Source organism: Myxine glutinosa, chromosome 10, assembly GCF_964187855.1.
Source record: "Myxine glutinosa chromosome 10, kmMyxGlut1.1, whole genome shotgun sequence".
NCBI classification, from domain to species: Eukaryota; Metazoa; Chordata; class Myxini; order Myxiniformes; family Myxinidae; genus Myxine; species Myxine glutinosa.
Window position 1 is genome coordinate 30179254 of NC_136270.1, and position 24348 is coordinate 30203601.

Below are 24348 nucleotides of genomic sequence, written 5' to 3' on the forward strand. Positions count from 1 at the left end.
TCGGCCTATGTTCCACAACACGGTCAGGTGAAAAAGTGAGGGCCTCGGCCTATGTTCCACAACACGGTCAGGTGAAAAAAGTGAGGGCCTCGGTCCATGTTCCACAACACGGTCAGGTGAAAAAAGTGAGGGCCTCGGCCTATGTTCCACAACACGGTCAGGTGAAAAAAGTGAGGGCCTCGGTCCATGTTCCACAACACGGTCAGGTGAAAAAAGCGAGGGCCTCGGCCCATGTTCCACAACACGGTCAAGGATGCTTTTGGACACCTATTACTCGTAAGAAAAAGCCTGTTGTTGGCTTAACACTGTTATCACACCTTTCAGTGTTAGAGCCCTCTTACTACCTGGTAACTGCTGCCTTCCCTCTTCTTCTCGATGTTCATTCATACCACTTCTTGTTGTATCAACCTACTGTCCCAGGCACTTCCACACTGTGGCAATACTTTCCCACTTTACCTCATTTTTCTGAGTCTAGATTTTGCACGCACAACTAAAACCTAGAAAATAGAAAATGACACGAATGTGCCAATTGATATGCCTCTGCCCATGTGACATATCAACCCACTGTTGTTTGAACTCGATTAAAGGTCACATGAGAGAAAACAGAGAAGTGGAAGAGAGAAAACATCAGATTCTCCAAACTCGTTATGATTTTCAAAGGGCACATGACCTTTGACCCGTTGCTCAAAATTGAATCGGTTTGTCTTAGCATGACAGTCCATACTTGCGCCATGTTTGGTCGACATCCCTTCAGTGGTTCACGAGTTAAAGCAATAACGATTTTCAATTAAAGGTCACATGGCCATAGACCTTTGACCTTTTGACCCCAAAATAAAATAACACCTTTGCATCAAAGTACATGTGTACAACGTTTGGTCAAAATTCCCTCAGTGGTTCACAAGTTATCGTAGTAATGAAAATCTGCTATGCACGGAATAATGATAATAACAATAATAAAACTTAAATCGGGTCCAAGTTCAATCATGACATAGTTCACCCAAGGCCAAGTTGAAATGTCATATAACAAATGGTTTTATTCAGGCTTCTCAATGCAAAGTTGCGTCAGCTGCTCATCATTGCTCACGTTAAAAGTCAAAGGCAACACCCACAAACAATTGCCATTGCACACAAAATACCAGCTCACTCAAGTTTCCTCCAAAAGGTAGCCAGAAAAAGTCACGTCCTGGCTCACGATTGGAGAAAAATGCTCAACATGCCCAGTCGCAACGGTATCACGGAATTGAAATAACCTTTGCTGCCAAAGAGCTTTTTCCGCTCCTTCTGCACATATTACCTTGACTTTCCTTCCCCTTTTTAGTCATTTCTCATCTCGCCAACCACATCCCACTACTCAAACCAGACCCCACCCCCTCCACTACTATACATCTGAAATAAAATACGGCTCATTTCAAGATCTAAAAATTTAATGGGGGATGAAGGCCAAGAGTGGATGCACAGGTACATTTGGACTTTGATCAAATCTTCCTGTGTGGCGACTTCAAAGACCTCTTAAATGGGTTGCTTAAGGGAGAACAGTACATCTTGCGTTCAGAACGGGAAGCTAACAGTTTGACGTCACTGCAACCCGTTGTCATTTTTTTCTTTCCTGACCGCAAAGTCATGGGTGAGATTCTCGACAAGCTTCCAGACGCCCGAGGCGACTTTGCTTTTTTCTGGACACTTGTAGTCTTAGGAGTCACTGTAAATGACTCGAGTTCGCTTTTGGCCTGTGAGCTTTCTGCAACAAACGTTTCTAAATCAGATGCTTTGGAGTCATCTTCACTTGAATCAGGAACAGGTTTGGGTGTTCTCAACAGAGTTCCATCTAATTTGGCCTTTGCTCGCCTTTGAGCAGATTTAGGAGATGGTTCAATTGTCTCCAGAGGAGCAATGAGTGTTTCTTCAAAACCAGAAGATGGACTTGCCTTCCGGTCTTCCATTGCTCTCCTTGGCATCATCAACTTCTTGGGTGAAACAGATTTGCTTGCAACTGAAAAGGGTGATGGATAATTTCTGGCATCGACCTCCATGACCAATTCCTCATCCACTGCAATTGGGGACTTGGCCTCGCTACACACTAGCTCCAATTTCAATTTTACCTTTTGTAGGCTCTTTGCCAAAGCAGATTGTGGAAATTTAGGGCTTTGTGTGTCAAATGCTTGTACATCCATATCTTTGCTTGCAAGAGCAACGTCGTGTTTCAATTTGAAGCTTTTACTCGATTTCGCACTTTTAGATGACTGAGGTGTTTTTTTGGACTTGACTGGTCGAGGAGTCTTTGGAAAGGGTACATCACTGATGACTGGAGGAGGATGATGATCCTCTGCTTTGACCTCAACTTCCAGCTCAGAATAAAGGTCTCTATTCATCTTCACTTCCCTGCCAAGGGATTCCATCTCACTGCAGTCCAAGTTCAGCTTTGTGAGAGATTTGGGACCATCTTGGACAGAATTTTGAGAACTCGTTGGAACAGTTTCCTTCTGTGGTGGATTCACCTTTTTAGACAATAGAGTGGGTGTGGAAGAATTTGGGCTTTCCAATTTTAATGTAGTACCACGAGGCTCACTTGGTGACCCTTTCAAACATGGAGTTTTCCTGTACTTCTTGCTTTTGAGCGATTTTTCCATAGTTTTGGTGCTATCTAAAATGGAAGGCTTGGCAGAAGAAACTGCTTGAGCCATTGAAGTGTTGCCTTCGATACGATCATTTGCATGCTGGTCCTGCAAAACAAGGAAGAAATGCAAGAAAAAAAGATATATAAAACAAATATCATGGCTTAGCAATAGCAATCTTTTAAGTTAAACAAAGTTTCCATTATGGGAATATGGAATACACAAACCTTCAATTTTGCTTTCTTTTTTGGCACTGACAGCTCAGATTCAGCAACCTTCTCCTGTTCAAAGTCGTCACTGTTCTGCTGTACTTTCTTTTTCTGCTAAATTTTTTTTAAAATAAGGCAGACAAATATTTCATGCATTTAGAAAACGTCCTCATATGCTCAGGAATAGCTTTTATATACAGTTGTAGAATAGCAGGATTTCCCCCAGACAGGTGGGTAGGGCAGTGTGCAAGGAAATGAGGACAGGTGCATACCCTACCCATTAAATAATTATCTTTGAAGATGTAGCCTGATAGTCCGGCAGCTAAGCTAAATATAGCATAACAATTGTGCATTTTGTGAGGAAAGCACTAAATTTGGCACACTAGTAGACTATCATATTATGAAAAGATCTGGATATTGGGCCATCTCAGATTCAGAGATTTGATTTTTGCAAGATTTGCAGATTTTGCAGATTTGCAAGCTGAGATTGCAACGCCAGGGACGGCCGACTCCTTCCTGCGAGCTGCCCACGTCACCCGCACAATAAGAGCTCATCAAATCACTGCAGCGGCACTGCACATCCTGTAACACCGTGCGTATGAACGCCACTGTATGACATATGCTGATGATGCAGAAGACCTGCCTGAGTTCGAAGACCGGTGTCACCAGAGAGGAGAAGACATTCCCAACTTTCAGTACTGGGCAACTGTGCTGGAACTAGAGATGTTGGTACTGGTCTACGTACGTTCTCTGCAGCAGGCTTCATTCACGATGTACCTTGATGCCCTGACGGAACTGGTCCCATGGTTCTCTGCCTTAGACCACACACACTATGCCAGGTGGGTCCCTGTTCACCTGAGGGACATGGTTGCACTCCCAATGAAGCACCCAGATGTAGCCAGAGATTCAGGGCTGGCAACTTCACTGCACAGAAGACGAAGAAGGTGTTCTCTTCGATCCCAATCGACCAGGCGCATGAACAGAATAACGCCTGCATCAAAGGAGATGGTGGAGCAGTCGGCCTCACTGACAACCCAAGTGCCCTGCGGCGTTGGATGATTGCCGGGCCAGAAGTTGCCAGGGCCATAGAAGAGTTCCAAGATGGCCATCAACACTGGGGGAGGCGAGAGGACACACGTCATCACGACCAGACACCAAGTGTGCAGACCTCTTTCGCAAAGCATGTCCGCGCCCTTGTCAGCGTCATAGAAGAGGTTGGCAACCCCTTTGAGGAAGAAAGCATGGATTAGTCAGGTTCACAATGTTTTTTCGTTCAAAATCATGGTAGATTAGCAAACCTATACATTTTTGGAAACGTTATTACATGGAAAATCTGAAAATCAATGTTTACATTTGCCAATTCCGACCAATTCGATTCGACCAATCGACCAATTCCATTCGACCAATTCGACCATTCGACCAATTGCTTCGATCGACCATTCGACCATTCGACCAATTCGATCGATTCGATTCGATTCATCAAATTCGATTCGATCGACCATTCGACCAATTCGATTTGCCAATTAATTTGACCGACCTTTGCTTGTGTGGAACGGACTGTGAAAACGATGCGGACTATATTGTCGGATACGACACACAGGACAGTGATGACGAACTCTAAATGGCATATTCTGTAATCGTGTATGTTTGATGCCATTGACTGCCTGTGTATATTTTGTCATTGACTGCCTGTGTAGATGTGAAGTTATACCGACTGCATGTGTATATATGATTTTGCTGACTGCCTGTGTATGTTTGGTGATATGAATTATTGTGACACATTTTGATGTTATTAACTGCCTGTACAAAATGATAACATGTATTTGATTATGCAACTTATCGCGAATATAAAGACAGTATTTTGCAATTCAAAACCTTTGATTCGTGTCTTACCATACCCCATAGCACTAATTTGATACTTTCATTGGATTCCTTGTCCCTGAAAATATAGGTTTAGTATATTTTAAAAAGTTTTTAGGGTAATTAGAGGCAGAAATAGAACAAAATATGTATTTTACAGTGGCCATTTTGAAAATCCAAAATGGCCGCCATACAGGTATCTCTCCAAATGTAAACATTGATTTTTAGTTTCCTTATGCTATAACCTTTCCAAAAATGTATAGGTTTGCTAATCTACCATGATTTTGAACGAAATATAGTTTATTGACATAGTGAACCTGACTAGATCTGGTTGTCCTTGACACAAAGGAAATTCAGGTCCTGCTGCAGTTGAGACTGTCAGGAATGTGAAGAAGATTGGCCAAGAGCAGTTCCAGGCTTTCACCAGAGAATGCCTGGTGGAAAGGACCAAGCCAATTGATGATGCAATTCGTCGGAACAAGCTGAAGGTGTCATTTTGGAAAATGGCTGCCACAGCCATCAGGGGCTGAATTTGAGATGGCCCAATATCCAAATCTGTTCATAATAGGATAGTCTACTAGTGTGCCAAATTTGGTGCTTTCCTCACAAAATGCACAATTGTTATGCTAAGTTGCCCCACTTTGATGGGATTGTGTTGTTATAAACTAAAAACATGTAGAGTTTATATGAAGGTTTTATTGATATATGTGGGAAAATTACGTGCCCAGACCAGGAATCGAACCCAGGTCCTCTGCTGAACCGCACCAGTACAGTGCTCTGCTATCTGGGCGACCCTGACTGAGCATGCAATTTCCCCACACATGTGATTGCCACTCTGTTTCCGTCAATGCTTCCAGGGCACTCGCTACCAACCATAGGAGCACCAATGGCCTGAACATGAAAGGGTCTTCCTTCAATGAGGGGACAAATCCATGGGGGGTGAGGGAGGCATGCTCAGACAGGGTCACCCAGATAGCTCAGTGGCTGAGCACTGTTACGGTTTTCCACAGGACCTGGGTTCGATTCCTGGTCTGGGAATGTAATTTTCCCACCTACATTCACGTGAAAAAGTAAGTACACCCCATGTAAAGTTTTGACTTTTTCAACATATTTCAACATACAGCTATTTGATCTTCATTTCAACAATATTGATAGATAAAGGTGATATAATATAACAAATATCATGAAACATTTACATTTTGTAGTCCATTGTATAATTTAAATAAACATAAATGCAAATTCCGCATGTGGAAAAAGTAAGTGCACCCTTGGCTCTAATAGGTGGTATTGCCCCCTTTGGCAGAAACAACCTCAAGTAGGCGTTTCTTATAACTGTCTACCAGTCTCTGACATCGACTGGGAGAAATTTTTGCCCACTCCTCCATGCAGAATTCTTTCAGCTGTGCGATGTTTGAGGGATTTCTTGCATGCACAGCTCGTTTCAAATCCCTCCACAACATCTCGATGGGATTTAGATCCGGGCTTTGACTTGGCCATTCCAGAACCCTCTATTTCTTTCTTTTCAGCCATTCCTTGGTGGAATTACTGGCATGTTTAGGGTCATTGTCATGTTGCAAGGTCCACCTTCGGTTGAGCTTCAACTTTCCGACAGATGGCCTCACATTATCCTCAAGCACCCTCTGGTACAATGAAGAATTCATAGAGGATTTTATGATGGTGAGCTGCCCAGGCCCTGATGCAGCAAAGCTGCCCCAAACCATAATATTTCCACCACCATGCTTTACAGTTGGTATCAGGTTCTTGTGGTCAAATGCTGTCTTTGGTTTTCGCCAAACATGTATTCTGGTACTGTGACCAAATAGCTCTACCTTTGACTCATTTGTCCGGAGCACATTGTTCCAGAAGTGCTGGTCTTTGCCTCGGCGTTCAATGGCAAACTTTAGTCTTGCCCTGATGTTCTTTCTGGACAGCAAAGGTTTCCTCCTGGCACACCTCCCATGTAGATCAAATTTGTGCAGCCTCTTTCTAATGGTAGACTCGTGCACTTTGACATCAACAGTGGTAAGAGCTATCTGTAGGTTCCGTCATGATATTCTGGGGTTCTCAGAGACTTCTTTCAGCATCTTGCGGTCTGCTCTTGGGCTGAACTTGCTGGGGCGGCCTGGCCTGAACAAGGTGGCAGTTGTTTGGAATCTTCTCCACTTGTAGATGATCTTCCGGACAGTCGAATGATTGATTTCAAATTGTTTGGAGATCTTTTTAAATCCCTTCCCACACTCGTAGGCATCGATAACCTTCTTTCTGAAGGCCTCAGAGAGCTCTTTTGATCTAAGCATGGTGACGCCACACACTTCAACAACAAAGAGCAAACCAAACTAAATGTCTGAGGTTTAAATAAGACAGGTTCCTCCAAGATCCTCTCTAAAGATGTTCTAATCATTTGCACCTGAGCTGGTGCACCTGATTCTAATTTTAGGTATTTGAAGGAGTGATAAATGTAGGGGTGTACTTACTTTTTCCACATGCGAAATTTGCATTTATGTTTATTTAAATTATACAATGGACTACAAAATGTAAATGTTTCATGATATTTGTTATATTATATCACCTTTATCTATCAATATTGTTGAAATGAAGATCAAATAGCTGTATGTTGAAATATGTTGAAAAAGTCAAAACTTTACATGGGGTGTACTTACTTTTTCACGTGACTGTATATCAATTTAATTATTTCATCCTGTTCATTAATCTAATAGCACATGTCCAGTTCTTCATATTGTACGAGAGACCAACTTCGTCTGATTGGCTGGAAGCTATCACTTCCAGTGATTGGATTAAAGATCCTGCCATGTCCTTCAATCCCACTCCTCCCTCCAGGTCTTTAAAACAGCTGTTCACCACCATCTCTTATCTTCCCCCATCGAAAACCTTGATCTTTTCTACCCCCGGTAATTCACCCCAGAGTCCTTGCAGTGTTCATATGTTTTAATCCTCTCCCACCTCCCCCCAAGTCCTCCCGATGTCCCTGCTCTCAAATGTTGTGTTTGTGTCCTTCCCCCTCTTCCCCCTCTCTTTTGTGTCCTTCCCCCTCTCTCCCCATCTTGTCTGCCGCTCCCCTTGTTTTTTGTGTTTTGTGTGTCGGTTTGTCTTTTTGTGTGATTAATGTTAGCTCTTTCACGAGCCTCGATCTTGTATACAAAAAAAAAACAAAAAAAAAACATATACAGTGTCGGTGTTTTGCTGCATATGGCAATATTCATAGTGCCTGTGCATAGGTGATGTTTTCCTGGGACAGTGGTGTGGGGTACTGTTGAGAAGCAGCAGGGTGGACGGAAACAGGGGGGCAGGGGCAGAGTGACAGCCAAACAATACATGCTCTGAGCTAATATGTACTCACCAATATATTTTTCAAGGCCACACCGAATAGCTGTTTCGGAAGAGCCATGTAAATAGGCAAGGTGATGGAGCTTTTCGTTTTCAAGTGCACCATCTTCACATTCTTCCATCCCTGCAAGATGCCACACCATGTGCTCAAATCAAAACATCTTGTGGCTGGGCAGGATGGCCGAGGGGCATGCATACCCGTCTGGTTTGAATTTCGGCCCAGCTACAAACTGTCATCCTAGTGTTTTGTAGGACGGACGAGGGAGCAATGGCTGCGCCGTCCCTCGGAAAGACGTTAAACTGGGCACCCCGTCTGCCAGCATTAGCTGGTGGATGTTAAAGATCCCGCCATGTCCTTCACAAAGAGTAAGCAAACTATCGGTGGCACACTCAAAAAATTACATATTCCTGCTCAAACCTACAGGGGGCATTGCAACAGCTGTACAGCCGCACCACTAAAGCCAATAGTGTCGCTCTCGGCCATGTGCTGCATACAAAAGAAGAAGAAAAAACACCTTTTCAAATGTCTGCAAGGGTTGACGGCAAATGCTCAACACGTGCATTTGCAAATAGCACCTGGAAATACGGAAATGAGAGATTTTAAAAGCAACATGATAGCAAAAGTGATCTGGAAACAGAACCTACCAATGGGAACCTGCGGATGATGCTGGCATTGGCAGCCATGACGTTCTTTATCACCATGTCGACGCTCATCCCAATGTGGGCCACATGTACAGAGCTGGGAATAGAGCACATGTGGAAGGCAAAAAGAAATGTTAAACAGATTGGGACAAGATGGTGAGCAAATGAATGAGCCTGTGGTCAGATCAGGATTGACAGCGTGGAAAGGTCACCTGCAAGAACCTTTGTTGGAAACGATGAGTCTTGTCCCACCGACAAATCTCTGAATCTCCGCATTCAGGTCTTTTAGCTTCATGTTAACTGACATTGGAGCCCTAAAAGGTAAAGGTATCATTATGTCGAATCAATTAGCCATTTTATTCTGAAACCCATTTCATAATAAATCCAGGACCAATCAGTAGGTTTCAACCAAAAGGTGAGTAAACTTGTACACGGACGGCGTGTTATACCTGTACACGTTCGCGTGTTATAAATACCTGCTGTGCTGCTCTTGCACTTCCTCATTCTGCCCTTTACACCCTGTCATTTGCACTAGGCCATGTTCCATCTGCTTGGAAATCAGCCAACATCACCGCACTACATAATGAAAACACAACCTTTGTCCACCTTCAATGGCTCCCCTTAACAACAGACCTATCGACCTGCTTCCAATCATGAGCAAGGTCATGGAATCAATCATCGAAGGGGACATAAAATAATTATTTTCTCCAATGACGTCGTCTCAAATCATCAATTCCGATTCAGACCTTCAACACTCCCAACAATGGATGGAGGTGTTCAATGTCAGACATGATATCGGGGCCAACTCTCTGGACGTATCTCGTCCTTTTGATATAGTCTGGCATCCCGCCTTGCTCTCAAACTCTCTGCTTGTGGCATCCAAGGCCGACTCCACACATGGCGAACTGACTTCCTCCACTCTCGTAGCCAACATGTGGCTCTCAACGTAATCCTTTCATCTCCTCTCCCTGGAAAGGCTGGAGTGTCCAAAGGCAGTGTTCTTGGCCCCATCCTATTCCTAATCCTAATCTCCATCAACAATCTTTTTTGACTCTGGAAATTCTTCTTTATCCATTTGCTGATGACTCCACCCTCCAGGATGATAGGATGGCCTAGAGATATGCACACACCTCCACCCTCTAGGATGGCCTAGAGATAAGCACACACCTCCACCCTCCAGGATGATAGGATGGCCTAGAGATATGCACACACCTCCACCCTCTAGGATGATAGGATGGCCTAGAGATATGCACACACCTCCACCCTCTAGAATGATAGGATGGCCGAGAGATATGCACACACCACCCTCTAGAATGATAGGATGGCCTAGAAATATGCACACACATCCACCCTCTAGGATGATAGGATGGCCTAGAGATATGCACACACCTCCACCTTCTAGGATGATAGGATGGCCTATAAATATGCACACACCTCCACCCTCTAGGATGATAGGATGGCCTAGAGATATGCACACACCTCCACCTTCTAGGATGATAGGATGGCCTATAAATATGCACACACCTCCACCCTCTAGGATGATAGGATGGCCTAGAGATATGCACACACCCCCACCCTAGAGGCTGATAGGATGGCCAAGAGATATGCACACACCTCTAAGCTGTCTAGCCTGGGTTTGAATGCTAACCCAGCGATTAACTAGCGTGAGTGTGTCATCGATCGGATGGACGTCAAACGGATGTGTCTGCCAGCATGTGTTGGTGGACGTTAAAGATCCCACAGTGTCCTTTGTGAAGAGTAGGCGAGCTATCGCCGGCACCCTGAACAAATTAGAAATTCGGGCCCAAACCCGTAGTGGGCATTGCATCAGCTGCACAGTTGTGCCATCAGCCGGCAATGCTACCACATAGCCTTGCGCTGCATACGACAACTACGCCCTCTGCCGTGACATCCCTCCTCCTTCAGACAGACAAGCAGCAGCCTCCTTCCTCTTCCAACCTTGACAAAATCATTAACTGGTAAAATACTTGGAATAAGTATTTTAATCCTGAGAAATCACACACACTTGCTCTCATTGAAAGGATCATTAGGCAAACCTCCCATCTACCTTCTTAACAACTCTCTCAAAGAAGTTCAGTCACCAAAACCCTTGGGTCTCACTTTTAAGCATGACCTTTCTTGGGCAAACCGCATTTCAAAGTTGGCCACCAAAGCCAGCCAGCCGCCTACTTGGCATCCTCCGTCGTTTGTCTGCTGCTGACTGGGAAAAGTCCTTCCTTGGCACACCTTCACTCTTATCCATCTACACGGCCTTCATTCACATCTTGGCGTACTGCTCTCCCCTTTGGGCTGGCGCTTCTGCCTCACACCTTTCTCAGCTAGACGCCATGTAAACCAAGCCCTTCAACATAATTGGAATCTCCGGCATTGAAGCCAAGTCGACTGGCCTATCGCTTTGCCATCGCAGACATGTCGTTGGCCTCCGACTTCCACCGCCTCCTTTCTGGTCTTGCATCCTCTGCCCTTCCATGCCTTGTCCCCCCCAAAGCTTCTGCAGGGTGCATATGGTCCACCATAAACTCCCTTCTGGGGAAACTCCCAAAATCCAGAATCATTGTTCACCTCCACTTATTTGTTCCTCTTTCTTCCCACCTGTGGAACCAACTTCCACATTCTCTCCAACAATCTCATTCTTCCCTCCACGTCTTCAGGTCAGCTGTTTAAGATATCAGATCATTCCAATGCTAAACCATGATCTTTTCTACACACATTAACTCCCCCTCCCCTCCCCTCCCCCCCCAATTTTTCTTTCTGTATCCTTCTTCATCATCGTCGTCATCAGGTCGATCTCGATCGCACACTAAAGACAATCTTTTTCCATTGTTCTCTTCTCGCCATTGCTTCAGGGAGGTCACGCCTGTTCATTTTGGTGTCGTGTTCCAGTGTATCAATGCAGGTTGTAGCGGGTCATAAGAGGATGCTCTTGAGTGGCCATGAAAAGGTTTCCATAAAAGTACCAAAATATCCTTCTTATCCACTCCCTACATTCTCTCCTACCCCTCATTCTTACCCGCACATCCCTTGTTGTCAGTCTCCATTCATTTTCTCCCTCAGCCCTGCTGTTTCCCCCTTCTCTTTCCGCCATTCTGTTTGTTATGTTGTGTCCTGTGTTCTAGCTCTTCCATGAGCCTAAACTATGTGTACAAAAACACAAACAAAAAACATGATAAATGGGTTTGCTTGTTTTTCCAAACTTTAGGTCAATTGAGATCTCGCGAGATCTTGGAGACGGCGGCAGGGATTTTCGAAGCTCCACACGGTCTCCACGTTTTTCGAAGTTAAGTCTGTTCACAATTGTATTTTGTCGAAACTGTATTTATCTTTCGGTGTGTGAAGTTATTGTGTGCAACTTTGGTTGTTTCTCGGTGTTTATCTTTCATAAATTGATCGTCTGTTTGCCGTGTCGCGAGCAAGGCCTTGTACAGTGTGCACTGTACAACCTTGAGGCTTTGTTTTTCTCTCAGTGGTCCGTCGTTTGTGATCCAATAACTTTCGTTCTCTGTATTCCCAGGCTTTTCACCCATAGCCTACTTCCTTGTGTAAATCTCAACTCAAAAAAAAACAAACAAAAAAAAAAAAACATTTCCTTCTCTGTTCTCATTCGTTTATTCATTCTTATTCGTTCGTTCGTTCTTCGACCACGTGTTTCTCCCCCATTTCCCCAGATAGTTTTCACTCATTAACCTTCAATGTTTACACTTTCCCCTGAAGTTATGTATTCCGTCATATTTTATAACACCTTTTTCTTCTTCTTCTTTAAAAGGCTGCTTTCGACTTGCTCACCAAATCAATTCATCCCAAAAAAAATATCCATCTCCTATAGTGCCTTTTTTCTACATTCCCTAAACTCTCCTGCACTCCATCCTCCATCCAGCGTCCTTAAACGTATTTTTAACTCGAAGGTCACAAGAAACTCATTTTGCAATAAATGTTCGTTTCCCATAAATCGTACACTTTCAAAAATCCAATCTCACCCCTCCCCTCCAAATCTTCCCCATAACCCCTCCCCTCCAAATCTTCCCCATCACCCCTCCCCTCCAAATCTTCCCCATCACCCATCCCTTTCAAATCTCCCCCCTTGCCCCCTCCCTCCTAAACTACCCCCTCACCCCTCCCTGCCAAGACGCCCCCTCGCCCCTCCCCTCCTAAACTCCTGCCTCACCCCTCCCCTCCAAATCTCCCCCATATCCCATCCCTTTCAAATCCCTCCCCTTGTCCCTTCCCTCCCAAACTCCCCCCTCACCCCTCCCCTTCAAATCTCCCCACCCTCATTGCTTCTCAATTTCCCCCCTCTCACTCCCCCTCCTCAAAGCGTCCTCCCCGCTTCTTCCCCCTTCAAACTCTCACCTCCATCTCCCCCAACCTTCTGCCTCGCTCTTCCCCCTCCTCAAATAACACCTCATTGTGGCTCACCCAATCACCATCAAACCTTTTGTCCGCCCCATCCTTCCCTTTCTCCGAGCTATTCTGAAATCTCTGACACACCTTCAACAGCTCTCCCTACATCTTCCACCTCTTCCACATCTTACCCTACCCCTCCTCCCCCCTGTTCTGTATCTGATGCTCCCCCTTCCTCTTCATTAACGGTATGGACCTCAAACATCCGGGGCCTTCGTTCAAACTTAACTGATCTCTCCATACAGGTTGCTTCTGTCAAACCAGACGTGATCTGCTTAACAGAAACTTTCCTCCTTTATGATGTCTCTGATTCCATAGTATCTCTCCCGGGCTACTCCCTCCTCCGGTATGATAGACCTGAGCCTCGTCCTGGAGGCGGGGTTGCTATCTTTATCAAAAACTCTCTTCCTCACTCGCCCTGCACTGCACTCTCTCCACCTCACCCCCAGGAATACCTCTGGCTACGGCTTCCCCTTCGCTCCCACCTCTTGTTCATATGTGTGTTGTACCGTCCACCAAACAGTGATGACTCCATCTACATCTCGCTGTCTGATGATATGGACCAACTTCTATCTACTCATCCCAACTCTCTCTTCCTCATATGTGGTGATTTCAACTGTCATCATGCCAGTTGGCTGGGTGTGGGTACCTCTCTCACCAGCCATGGCTCCTCAGCAAAGGACTTCTGCGACTCACTGGGACTGACACAATCTGTCAATTTCCCGACCCGGATCTCAGTCAACGGAACATCTTCTCTTCTGGACTTGGTTATGACTAACTTCCCTGAAAATGTCTGCTGCTCTTCTTCTGCTCCGATCGGATCTTCTGATCATGTCCTTGTTAAAGTGGACATCTCTCTGACCATCCTCAGGGAGCCTGCTCAGCGTCGACGAGTCTGGCATTTCACTCAGGCCAACTGGCACGGTCTTCAAGCAGCCATCAATCATCTGGACTGGTCTCCCATCTCTACCACCTCTGACATCAACTCATCCTGGGAATTCTTCCAAAGTAAATTGCTCTCTCTCATGCACAGATTTATCCCATCTCGTCTTCAGTTGTCATACCCTTCCTCCCGTCCATGGTACACGGAATCTTGTGGTGAGGCTGTTGCCCAGAAACAACTTGCCTTCGTCTCCTGGAAAGCAAATCCAACGGAAGGAAATCTCATTTCCTTTCACAAAGCCCGAAACAAGTGTGTGTCCACCCTCAGGAGAGCCAGGAAACAATATCTCTCCGTTCTCAAGACCGAACTCTCTTATCTGTCTCCCTCTTCCAAATCCTGGTGGCGTCTGGTCAAATCCGTTTCTGGTGTTTGTTCCCCCTCCATCCCTTCCCTTACCTCAAACGGCTACACAGCTGACTCCGCACGTGAAAAAGCTGAATGCCTCAACTCTGTGTTTGCCTCTAAATCTTGTGTCCCAAACCCATCCCTCTCTGTACCCACCATACCCAGTCGTACCCTGCTGCTTCTGGACTCCGTGTCCTTTCCTCCTGACAAGGTGGAAAAGTTTCTGTCAACCCTCGACTCTGATTCTGCAACTGGACCCGACGGCATCAGCCCACGGGTCCTAAAATCCTGCTCTGCTGCTCTATCTCACCCTCTCTCTGTTCTCTTCACCCTCTCTTTTGCTCAAGGTCAACTGCCATCTGCTTGGAAATCAGCCAACATCACCGCTTTGCACAAAAAAGGTGCAAAAACAGATCCTAGCAACTACAGACCAATCAGCCTTCTCCCAATTATCAGCAAAGTCATGGAATCCATCATTGCTTCTGATATGAAATCTTTCCTCTTCTCCAATGGCTTGATCTCTGATCATCAATTTGGTTTCAGACCAGGTCACTCTACTCTGGACATGCTGCTTCTGCTGTCTCAACAATGGATGGAGGTCCTCAATGCCAAACAGGAAATTAGAGCTGTCTCCCTCGACATATCACGTGCCTTCGACACGGTCTGGCACCCCGCTCTGCTCACGAAACTCTCCTCCTTTGGTATCCATGGAAATCTCCACGCATGGCTGGCGGACTTCCTCTCTAGTCGTCGTCAACGTGTGGCCCTGAATGGGTTTCTCTCATCTCCTCTTCCTGTTCAGGCTGGAGTTCCCCAAGGCAGTGTTCTGGGCCCCGTGCTTTTTCTGGTCTTCATCAATGATCTCTCTGACTCTCTCGAAAATCCTCTCTATCTCTTTGCTGATGACTCCACTCTCTGCCGCTCCATTCCTCTTCCCTCAGATCGGCAGTCTGCTGCCTCCTCACTCTCTGAAGACCTGGACAAAATCACAGACTGGTCAAACAAGTGGAACATGTCTTTCAATCCTGACAAATCTCACACTCTTACTATGTCTCTCCGAAAAGATCGACTGGACAACCCTCCCATCTACTTTCTCAACAATCCTCTCCAAGAAGTTCTGTCGCTCAAGATTTTGGGTCTCACTATCTGCCATGATCTTTCTTGGGAAAACCACATTTCCAAGCTGGCCTCCAAAGCCAGTCGCCGACTGGGCATCCTCCGTCGTGCGAAGTCCTTCCTCGGCACACCTGAGCTCCTCACCACATACAAGGCTTTCATCCGCAGCTCAATGGAATACTGTTCTCCCCTATGGGCCGGTGCTCCTGCCTCACACCTAGCTCGGCTTCACGTTGTTGAAACCAAAGCTTTCAGAATTATTGGAATCTCCCGCGATGAAGCTATCTCTGAGGGCCTTTCACTCACTCACCGCAGGCAGGTAGGTGGTCTTTCTGTCTTCTACCGACTCCTCTCCGGCCTTGCACCCCCAGCTCTCTCTGTGCTCTGTCCCCCAAATATTCCTACAGGTCGCACAAGATCTGCCAGCAACCCTCTGATGGTTAAACTGCCGAAATCTCGGCTCTCCGCTCACCTTCACTCTTTCATTCCTCTTTTCTCCCGCCTCTGGAACAAACTCCCTCACTCCCTTCAATCCCACTCCTCCCTCCAGGTCTTTAAAACAGCTGTTCACCACCATCTCTTATCTTCCCCCATCCAAAACCTTGATCTTTTCTACCCCCGCTAATTCACCCCAGATCCACCTTGTTTGAAATTCCAACTTCTTTCCTGGAAGTCCTGGCAGTGTCCATATGTTTTATACCTCTCCCACTGCCCCCTTCCCACGCCCCCCCCCCCCCCCCCCCAAAGCCCTCACCCTCTCTCAGATCTCTCGATGTCTCCATGTCTCTCGGTCCCTGCTCTCAAATGTTGTGTTTGTGTCCTTCCCCCTCTCTCCCCATCTTGTCTACCGCTCCCTATGTTATGTTTTATGTGTCGGTTTGTCTTTCTGTGTGATTAATGTTCGCTCTTTCACGAGCCTCGATCTTGTATACAAAAAAAAAAAAAAAAAAAAAAAAAAAAAAAATTCAATAATTCATCAATAAATGGCCTCTAAAGGTGGTTTTTTTATCCATAAATCGGTGTACAGCAGAATAGCTATCTGTAGGCAATTTGACTGCGTATTGCCCCTTTTACAAAATCGCAAAGTTCTGTCTCAGCAGTCGAAAAATAAAATTATGGCAAAGTGAAAAAAAAAAATGATAGCCCTCTTCAATATTCTCATCCAATTGGTCTTCGTGCAGACTTTTGGGTAATGGCCTAATTCTAAAACAGCCTACGGGTAGCGAGATAACGCATCTGAACCTCACTTTTTCCTCTGGTAGAAGTGTTTTCCAATATGTGAAGGCAGCAGACGAGCGATCCGTGCATCTGTCAGGAAAAGGTCAAAGCTGGAAGCCAACTTCCTCTTGGCTTCAAATGCCTTGTATTCCTTCTTCAAAGTATGAAATGCCATAACCTGGGGGGTATGGAGGGGCGAAGGGGGTTGGGTTACAGAGAAGACCCACTCCTCAGTTGCTTTGCTGTGTATAGTGTTGTGCAGTGTCGGTGTCCTTTGTGTATCACTTCCACTGTATATTTTTACCTCCACCACCAAAGGTGGGTGGAGGTTATGTTTTCACCCCTGTCTGTGTTTGTGAACAAGATATCTCAAAAAGTTGTGGACGGATTCCAACGAAATTTGGTGCAGAGATTCGGTGTGCGACAAGGACTAATCGCTTCGATTTTGGTGAAGATCTGAATGTGGATTCAGATACGATAGTTATTTAATTTTTAAGCGATTCTTCACCATTGAGAGATCGGGGAAAAAGCGATATATAACATGATATTTAAAAAGTTATGGACAAGTTATGACTAAACTTGGTGGATGAGTTGGTTCGGTAACAAGAACAAGCTGATTAGAGTTTGGTTGAGGTCCGAATCGAGATCCGGCCTATCAGTGGGATACAAAACAAACTGTTCAGCCTGGCGGAGGTATGCTTGCACCAAGTACCGATCTAGTTGGGTATGTAATAAATATATAGTCCCAAAGACCATGTAAGGCGGGGTTGTGTTCATCCCTGCGGTTCGTTGATTCTGGGGTTATATTATTAAAGTCGTTAAAATTTATTGTGAGATTAAGGATGAGTTTAAAGTAATGGAGGACAGTAATTGAGTAATGGAGATTTGAGGGTCATGTGACGTGTGCTGTGTTAACCCGAGCAGCAAATGGTGGTTCGAGCCCATTGGAATGTTTGTTTCGGACAGTAGCGTGTGCGTGAAGAATGGAATTTGATTCGGAGATGTGATCATGTGTGGGCTTATGGGGAAGGTGGAGTATTGAATAGACAGAGACACAGCAGGGATTTAAAGATGAACAGAAGCTATTTCAGAGCAGAGGCAACGGTAAAAAAAAAAAAACGGTAAAAAAGACTACTCGGTAAAGGTAGAGGCAAATACCTCCTCCAGGCTGAACAGGCTACGTTGTGTATTCCACTCATAGATCAGATCTGGATCCGACATGAACTAAAATCGAATTGATTCTTCCTTGTCACACACCCAACCTGTCCACCATTTTTCGTCCGAATCCGTCCACAACTTTTTGAGATATTGTGCTCAGACAAACGGGGTGAAAATATTCGTCCACCTTCGGAGGCAGAGGTGAACATGCAGGGCAGCAAGTTAAACCTGCCAAGTTAAACATGAACCGACTCGATGCAACAAGATTGGCGGTGACAGCTTAGTCAGGAACAGGTTTACGATCCTCGTCAACTACATTTTCAGGTGCGTCGGCGACAATCGTAAAAAAAATGGCCACGAGTGAGTTGACTGTCATTTCTTGAGGTTGTAGCACCGACCTCTTCTGATTTGGGGTAACCGCTCGAGGAGCTCTCTTTTCCCCTGTGAGCCACACCGATTCCCTGTGAGCCACACCGATTCCCTGTGAGCCACACCGATTCCCTGTGAGCCACACCGATTCCCTGTGAGCCACACCGATTCCCTGTGAGCCACACCGATTCCCTGTGAGCCACACCGATTCCCTGGGAGCCACACCGATTCCCTGGGAGCCACACCGATTCCCTGGGAGCCACACCGATTCCCTGGGAGCCACACCGATTCCGTGGGAGCCACACCGATTCCGTGGGAGCCACACCGATTCCGTGGGAGCCACACCGATTCCGTGGGAGCCACACCGATTCCGTGGGAGCCACACCGATTCCGTGGGAGCCACACCGATTCCGTGGGAGCCACACCGATTCCGTGGGAGCCACACCGATTCCGTGGGAGCCACACCGATTCCGTGGGAGCCACACCGATTCCGTGGGAGCCACACCGATTCCGTGGGAGCCACACCGATTCCGTGGGAGCCACACCGATTCCGTGGGAGCCCCCTGATTCCCTGGGAGCAACATTGATCCACTGGGTGCCCCCTGATTCCCTGGGAGCCACATTGATCCCATGGGAGCCCCCTGATTCCCTGGGAGCCACACCGATTCCATGGGAGCCCTCTGATTCCATGGGAGCCACACTGATTCCATGGGAGCCACACTGATCCCATGGGAGCCCCCTGATTCCCTGGGAGCCACACCGATTCCATGGGAGCCCCCTGATTCCCTGGGAGCCACACTGATTCCATGGAGCCCTCTGATTCCCTGGGGGCCACACTGATTCCCTGGGAGCCACACTGATTCCCTGTGAGCCACACTGATCCACTGGGAGCCCCCCGATTCCCTGGGAGCCATACAGATCCACTGGGAGCCCCCTGATTGCCTGGGAGCCACACTGATCCCCTGGGAGGTTCCCTGATCCCCTGGGAGGCTCCTTGATCCACTGGGAGATCGCTGATCCCCTGGGAGCCCCCCCGATACCCTGGGAGCCACACTGATCCCCTCGGAGGTTCCCTGATCCCCTGGGGGGCTCCTTGACCCACTGGGAGACCGCTGATCGCCTGGGACAAGAACAAGCAGATTAGATTTTGGTTCAGGTCCGAATCCAGATCCAGCCCATCATTGGATACAAAACATAAATTGTTCAGCCTGGCGGAGGTATGCGCTCTACCAAGTGCCGTTCTAGTTAACTTCTGCTTTATTGGTGGTGGTTGTTGTTGTTTTTCTTCATCCTCCGAGTGCCTGTTCCCAAAACCTAAGTAATTGTCCGGATTTGTCTGCCGTCATCGATTTTGTTCTCAGTTTGTGTCGAGTGCTCACACCTGTGTAGTTTTCCATGCCCATCTATATCGCAAAGGAGCCGAGTTTCTCCGTCCATAACGCTTTATTCCAAAGAGTTCCTGCTATAATGAAATATATATTTTAAAAATGCGTACAATAATGTGTCGTAATGTGTGTGTGTGTAATGTGTCGTAATGTGTCAATAATGTACAATAATGTATCACTGCTGTCGAACAATAATCCAAATGGTACTGTTGGGAAAGATAATAATCGATTTACTTGGTGACAAAAGCTACAACAACAACAACAACAATATGCTTTTAAGGCCCTTTTCCCTGCCAGAGCGGGGGTTAGCCTTGCGGTCCCCATGACAATCTTCTCCATTTTGCCCTATTTTCTGCATCTCTCCTTGTTAACCCCCTTGCCAGCATTTCTTCTTCCACCATCTTTAGCCAAGTCTTTCTCGGTCTTCCCCGTCCTCTACTTCCTTCTACATTCATTTCCATCACTCCTCTCAACCAGTCACTTTCATCCTTCCTCAACACATGACCAAACCATCTCAACCTGTTTCTCTTCACAGCATCAATCACAGGCACTATTCCCATAATCTTTCGCAATTCATCATTTGTCTTCCGCTCTCTCAACGATACTCCACACATCCACCGAACCATTCGCATTTCCACCCTTTCCACCCTTTGTTGCTGCTCTACGTTCATTACCCATGTCTCGCTCCCATAAATCATAACACATCTCACACATGCAGCATACAGCTTTCCCTTCAGCTTCAACGACACTCCCCTCCTCAACAGCACGCCACTCAGTTCTCGAAACTTCTTCCATGCACCTCACTCAACCAACCGTTGCTGAGTCTGATCCACCTTCTCCATTCAGCATGTCTCCGAGGTAGCAAAATGTTTTCACACCTTCCAGCTTCACGCCGTCTCCAAGATCCAACTCAACATTTCCTCCGTCTGCAGCTCCCTCTGTGCACACCTTACATTTGAATGTAGCTGCCACACTGGTTAATGACCCTCTCAGACCACTACATTTTTGATGAACCCACTCAGCGCACATTGTACATTGAATGGAGTTCACTCCGACACCCTTCCTGCACACAGCACACGGCCACTTCCCATTCGTTTCCACCTCACCACATGCTTTACCACTTGCCATCACCTTTGTTTTTCCGATATTCACCTTCAGACGTTTTGACTCCATAGATTCCTTCCACTTGTTCATTTTTTCCTTCAGTCCATCCATACTTTCTGCAATCAACACCAGATCATCTGCATATAACAACTCCCACGGTAAACCCTCCTTTACGTTCTGAGCCAGCACCTCCATCACAACTACAAATAGTAGTGGACTTAGTACCGACCCATGATGCACTCCCACCTTCACCTCAAACTCACCACTGTTCCGGTCCTTCGTCCTTACAGCTGTGCGCGCTCTTTTGTACATTGCCATCACTACTCTGATCAACCATTCCTCCACTCTTAACTTCCTCAATGCCCATGTCACTACTTCGCGTGGAACCCTATTGAATGCTTTCTCCAGATCAACAAACCCAAGAAACAACTTCTTCCTCTTCTCCATGTACTTCTCCTGCAACTGCCTCACAATAAAGAGCACGTCTTTCGTTCCTCTTCCTGGCATGAATCCAAACTGCATTTCGTCGATCTTCACTTTCTTCCTCCTCCTCCTCCTCTCCAACACCCTTTCCAATACCTTCATTCCATGCTCCAATAACTTTATCGCTCGATACGAGCCACAGTCCAGAGGGTCACCTTTCCCCTTGTATAGAGGGACGAGTGTACTCAGTTCCCAATCCACTGGAATGTGGCCTTCTTTCACCACCAGATTACAGATCTCTGTCATTCTCTTCACACCCCAACTTCCTGCTGCCTTCAACATATCTCCCACAACTCCCGTCGGCCCTCCCGCTTTTCTACTCTTCATTGCTTTTATCGCTTCCTCAACTTCCTTCTCAGTTATCTTCTCTGCCGGTCCTAAAACTGGGTTACTCTATATGTTTGCCATCCCATTCATTCCCTGCATTCAACAGCATTTCCATACATCTCTTCCATCTTCCTTTGATTCCATCTGGGTCCACAACGATTTGTCCCACTTCGTCCTTCAAGCAACTCACCCCCATCACATCACACCTCTCTTTCGCTATCTGCTTTGCAATCCTGAATACCGCTCTCTGACCCTCTTCCGAATCCAAGCGTTCTCCGAACATTTTCCTGCATGCCTCCTTCGCCTTTGCTGCCTCTTTCTTTGCAGCCTTCTTGGCTGCCTCATAACTTTCATGCTCTGCTTTTTCTGCCCCCGTACCCTTCACCTTCTGCCACTCCTTGAACTTCTTCCTCTTCTCGTGATTCCTCTTTCCAACTTCATCATCCCACCACCATGTTTCCGAGTGCCTCGGTGGTCCTTTTGTCCATCCACATACCTCACCAACGGCTCCCAACAGACTATCTTTCATTGACATCCAACCACTTTCAAGCTCAACCACATCATCCTCTACTCTACTCTGCCTCTCTTACTGTCACCTCTTTCAAACTCCACACCTTCATTCTCGGTTCGTACTTCACCCGCCGAGCTCTCCTCTCACCTTTCACCCTTATGTCGCAGACAACCAAGTGGTGCTGTGAAACAGCCTCCTCCCCCGGGATCGATCACCTTTGTGTCCCGGAGGTGCTCGCTATCTCGCCTATGCATCATCAGGTAGTCAACGGTTGTCGTCGACCCACCTGACATGTTTGTAACAAGCTTATTATCCTCTTTCTGGAACTGAGTATTACAAATCAACAAATCAGCTCCATCAGCAAACTCAAAAATCCTTTCACCTTCTCCATTTCTCACACCATATCCGTAACCCCCATTAACTCCCTCAAAACCGTCCATACTCCTTCCCACATGTCCATTTAGGTCTCCTCCTACCACAACAACTTCCTCATCTTTCACATTTTCCATCAGCTTCTCTATTGCACACCAGAACTTGTCCTTCTCTTCATCGCTCCGACCAACCTGCGAAGCATATGAGATGATGATGTTCCAACCCGAGATGACGTTCACCAAGAGCTTTCCAATCATCATTTTCACCATCATCAACCTATCACTCACTCTCGTCACACTCACCACACTGTCTACAAACTCCTCAGAAAACATGACACCAACGCCATGCACGCCCTCCGGGCACCCTTGCCACACAAACTTGTATTTGTGTCCCTGCCTACCCTTCACCATTCTCATACCACTTCCCTTCCATCTCGTCTCTTGCACACAACATATGTCCACTCTTCTTCTGACCAATACTTCCACCACTTCTCCTGACGTCCCTGTCATTGTCCCTACATTCCATGTCCCAAACCTCAGAAACTGATCTCCACTTCGGGCATCAGACGTTGCGTCGTCATAAATGGAGTGATTTCCACCCTCGATTCGATCGGGTTCCCCACCTTGAGTTTTGACGAGAGGGAGTGGGGCCCCCCACGGGGTACTTAGGGCTGTACCCTGCCCATATGTAGTTGTAATTGTCAGGCTTCTCTTTTTGAGGCAATGTTTTTCTGGCCGGATGCCCTTCCTGACGCCAACCCTTTTAGTCGCCTCTTACGACACGCAGGGATACGGTGTACCTTTTCTAAACCGGGGTATACACCGGGAGCTAATAATTATATATATATATATATATATATATATATATATATATATATATATATATATATATATATATATATATTGTTATGAATTTGGTAGAGCAACATCTAGAGCTAGGTAGATCTGAATAGGTAGGTATTCGGCTGTCGTGACAGGGACTCTACATGTAATAAGTTCTTGATGTTTAGGCGTTTGTCGGGGTAAGATGTACGATTGTGGATCTACCTGGAGGTCCGAGTGTTAAATAGTGAGGGGTTAAAGGTAACGCCCCTGTGAGTCTCACCTAGTAGTCAAACCTTTGTCCATTATGGCACTGCAAACCACATAAACATTAGTTAGGTCCTTAGCGCAACATTAAATAATTCCTTTCCCTGACAATGACTTCGTAATAAATGGACACCACCAGACCAAAAACACCGCCACCGTTTACACCTCCAAGGCCTACAAACCTCGCCTGGCACGTGTTACACAAGGACCGCAGGGTCGCGTAACAAGAGATGTCAGGAGTAGCATGCCGCAGAGGGCGTGACCTGGGCGAGCCGGCGAGTTGGGAGGCTATGATTGGCTGAGGAGTGCGCCAATGTGACGTCATCGGCCACCAATATTAGCGACGGTCGGACGCCATTTCGGGCAGTTGAGAGTTGGGGCAGTTCGCAGAGAGAGAGTTCGGTAGCACACAGAGCACACGGGAGTTCGCAACAGTTCGTGAGCCGTTCGAGGTTCGTTGGTCGCAGTTCGTTGGCAGTTGGCACTTGGCTGCCAGCACTCCCAAAAGAGAGTCGAGCCAAGTGGAGTTCGCTTGCTTTGTGCAGCTTACGTCGAACCTTTGGTGCACGGACCTTGTGGAGATCGGCCTCGTGTGGAGCCGCTGGCCTGCGTCGGACGCGTGGTGCTTGGAGGAGGCCTTGTGGAACTTGGAGCGAGGGACCTCGTGGTGTGCGATCGGGCCGAAAGGAGCGGTGTTGGACGGCCGCCACAAAGACGACGAAAGACAGACAAGATAAGCCGCATCCGCGTACATTTTGAACGACGAGACGTGTTATTTTCGTATTCACCTCCCTCGTATCGTGTTTGATGTCTGTTGTGTCTGGGATCCCAATTTAGGCTTA

The 24348-nt window shown here is 46.7% G+C and overlaps 1 protein-coding gene across 3 annotated transcripts in view; it reads right to left on the minus strand.

The window, feature by feature from the left end:
- Positions 1-1008: 1008 nt before the first annotated feature.
- Positions 1009-24348, minus strand: part of RSL1D1 (ribosomal L1 domain containing 1) — a 38881-nt gene continuing 15541 nt past the window's right edge. Inside the window, exons 5-10 of one of the 3 annotated variants that reach the window (XM_068127353.2) lie at positions 16739-16887; positions 8881-8982; positions 8672-8765; positions 8040-8150; positions 2840-2935; positions 1009-2720 (exon numbers count right to left, since the gene is read on the minus strand). In XM_068127353.2, the coding sequence (XP_067983454.2) occupies positions 1476-2720; positions 2840-2935; positions 8040-8150; positions 8672-8765; positions 8881-8982; positions 16739-16887 (1797 nt within the window). In that variant the 3' untranslated portion in view covers positions 1009-1475. The remainder of the gene's footprint in view (positions 2721-2839; positions 2936-8039; positions 8151-8671; positions 8766-8880; positions 8983-16738; positions 16888-24348) is intronic. The other 2 variants (XM_068127354.2, XM_078785499.1) reach the window with 2 other exon arrangements.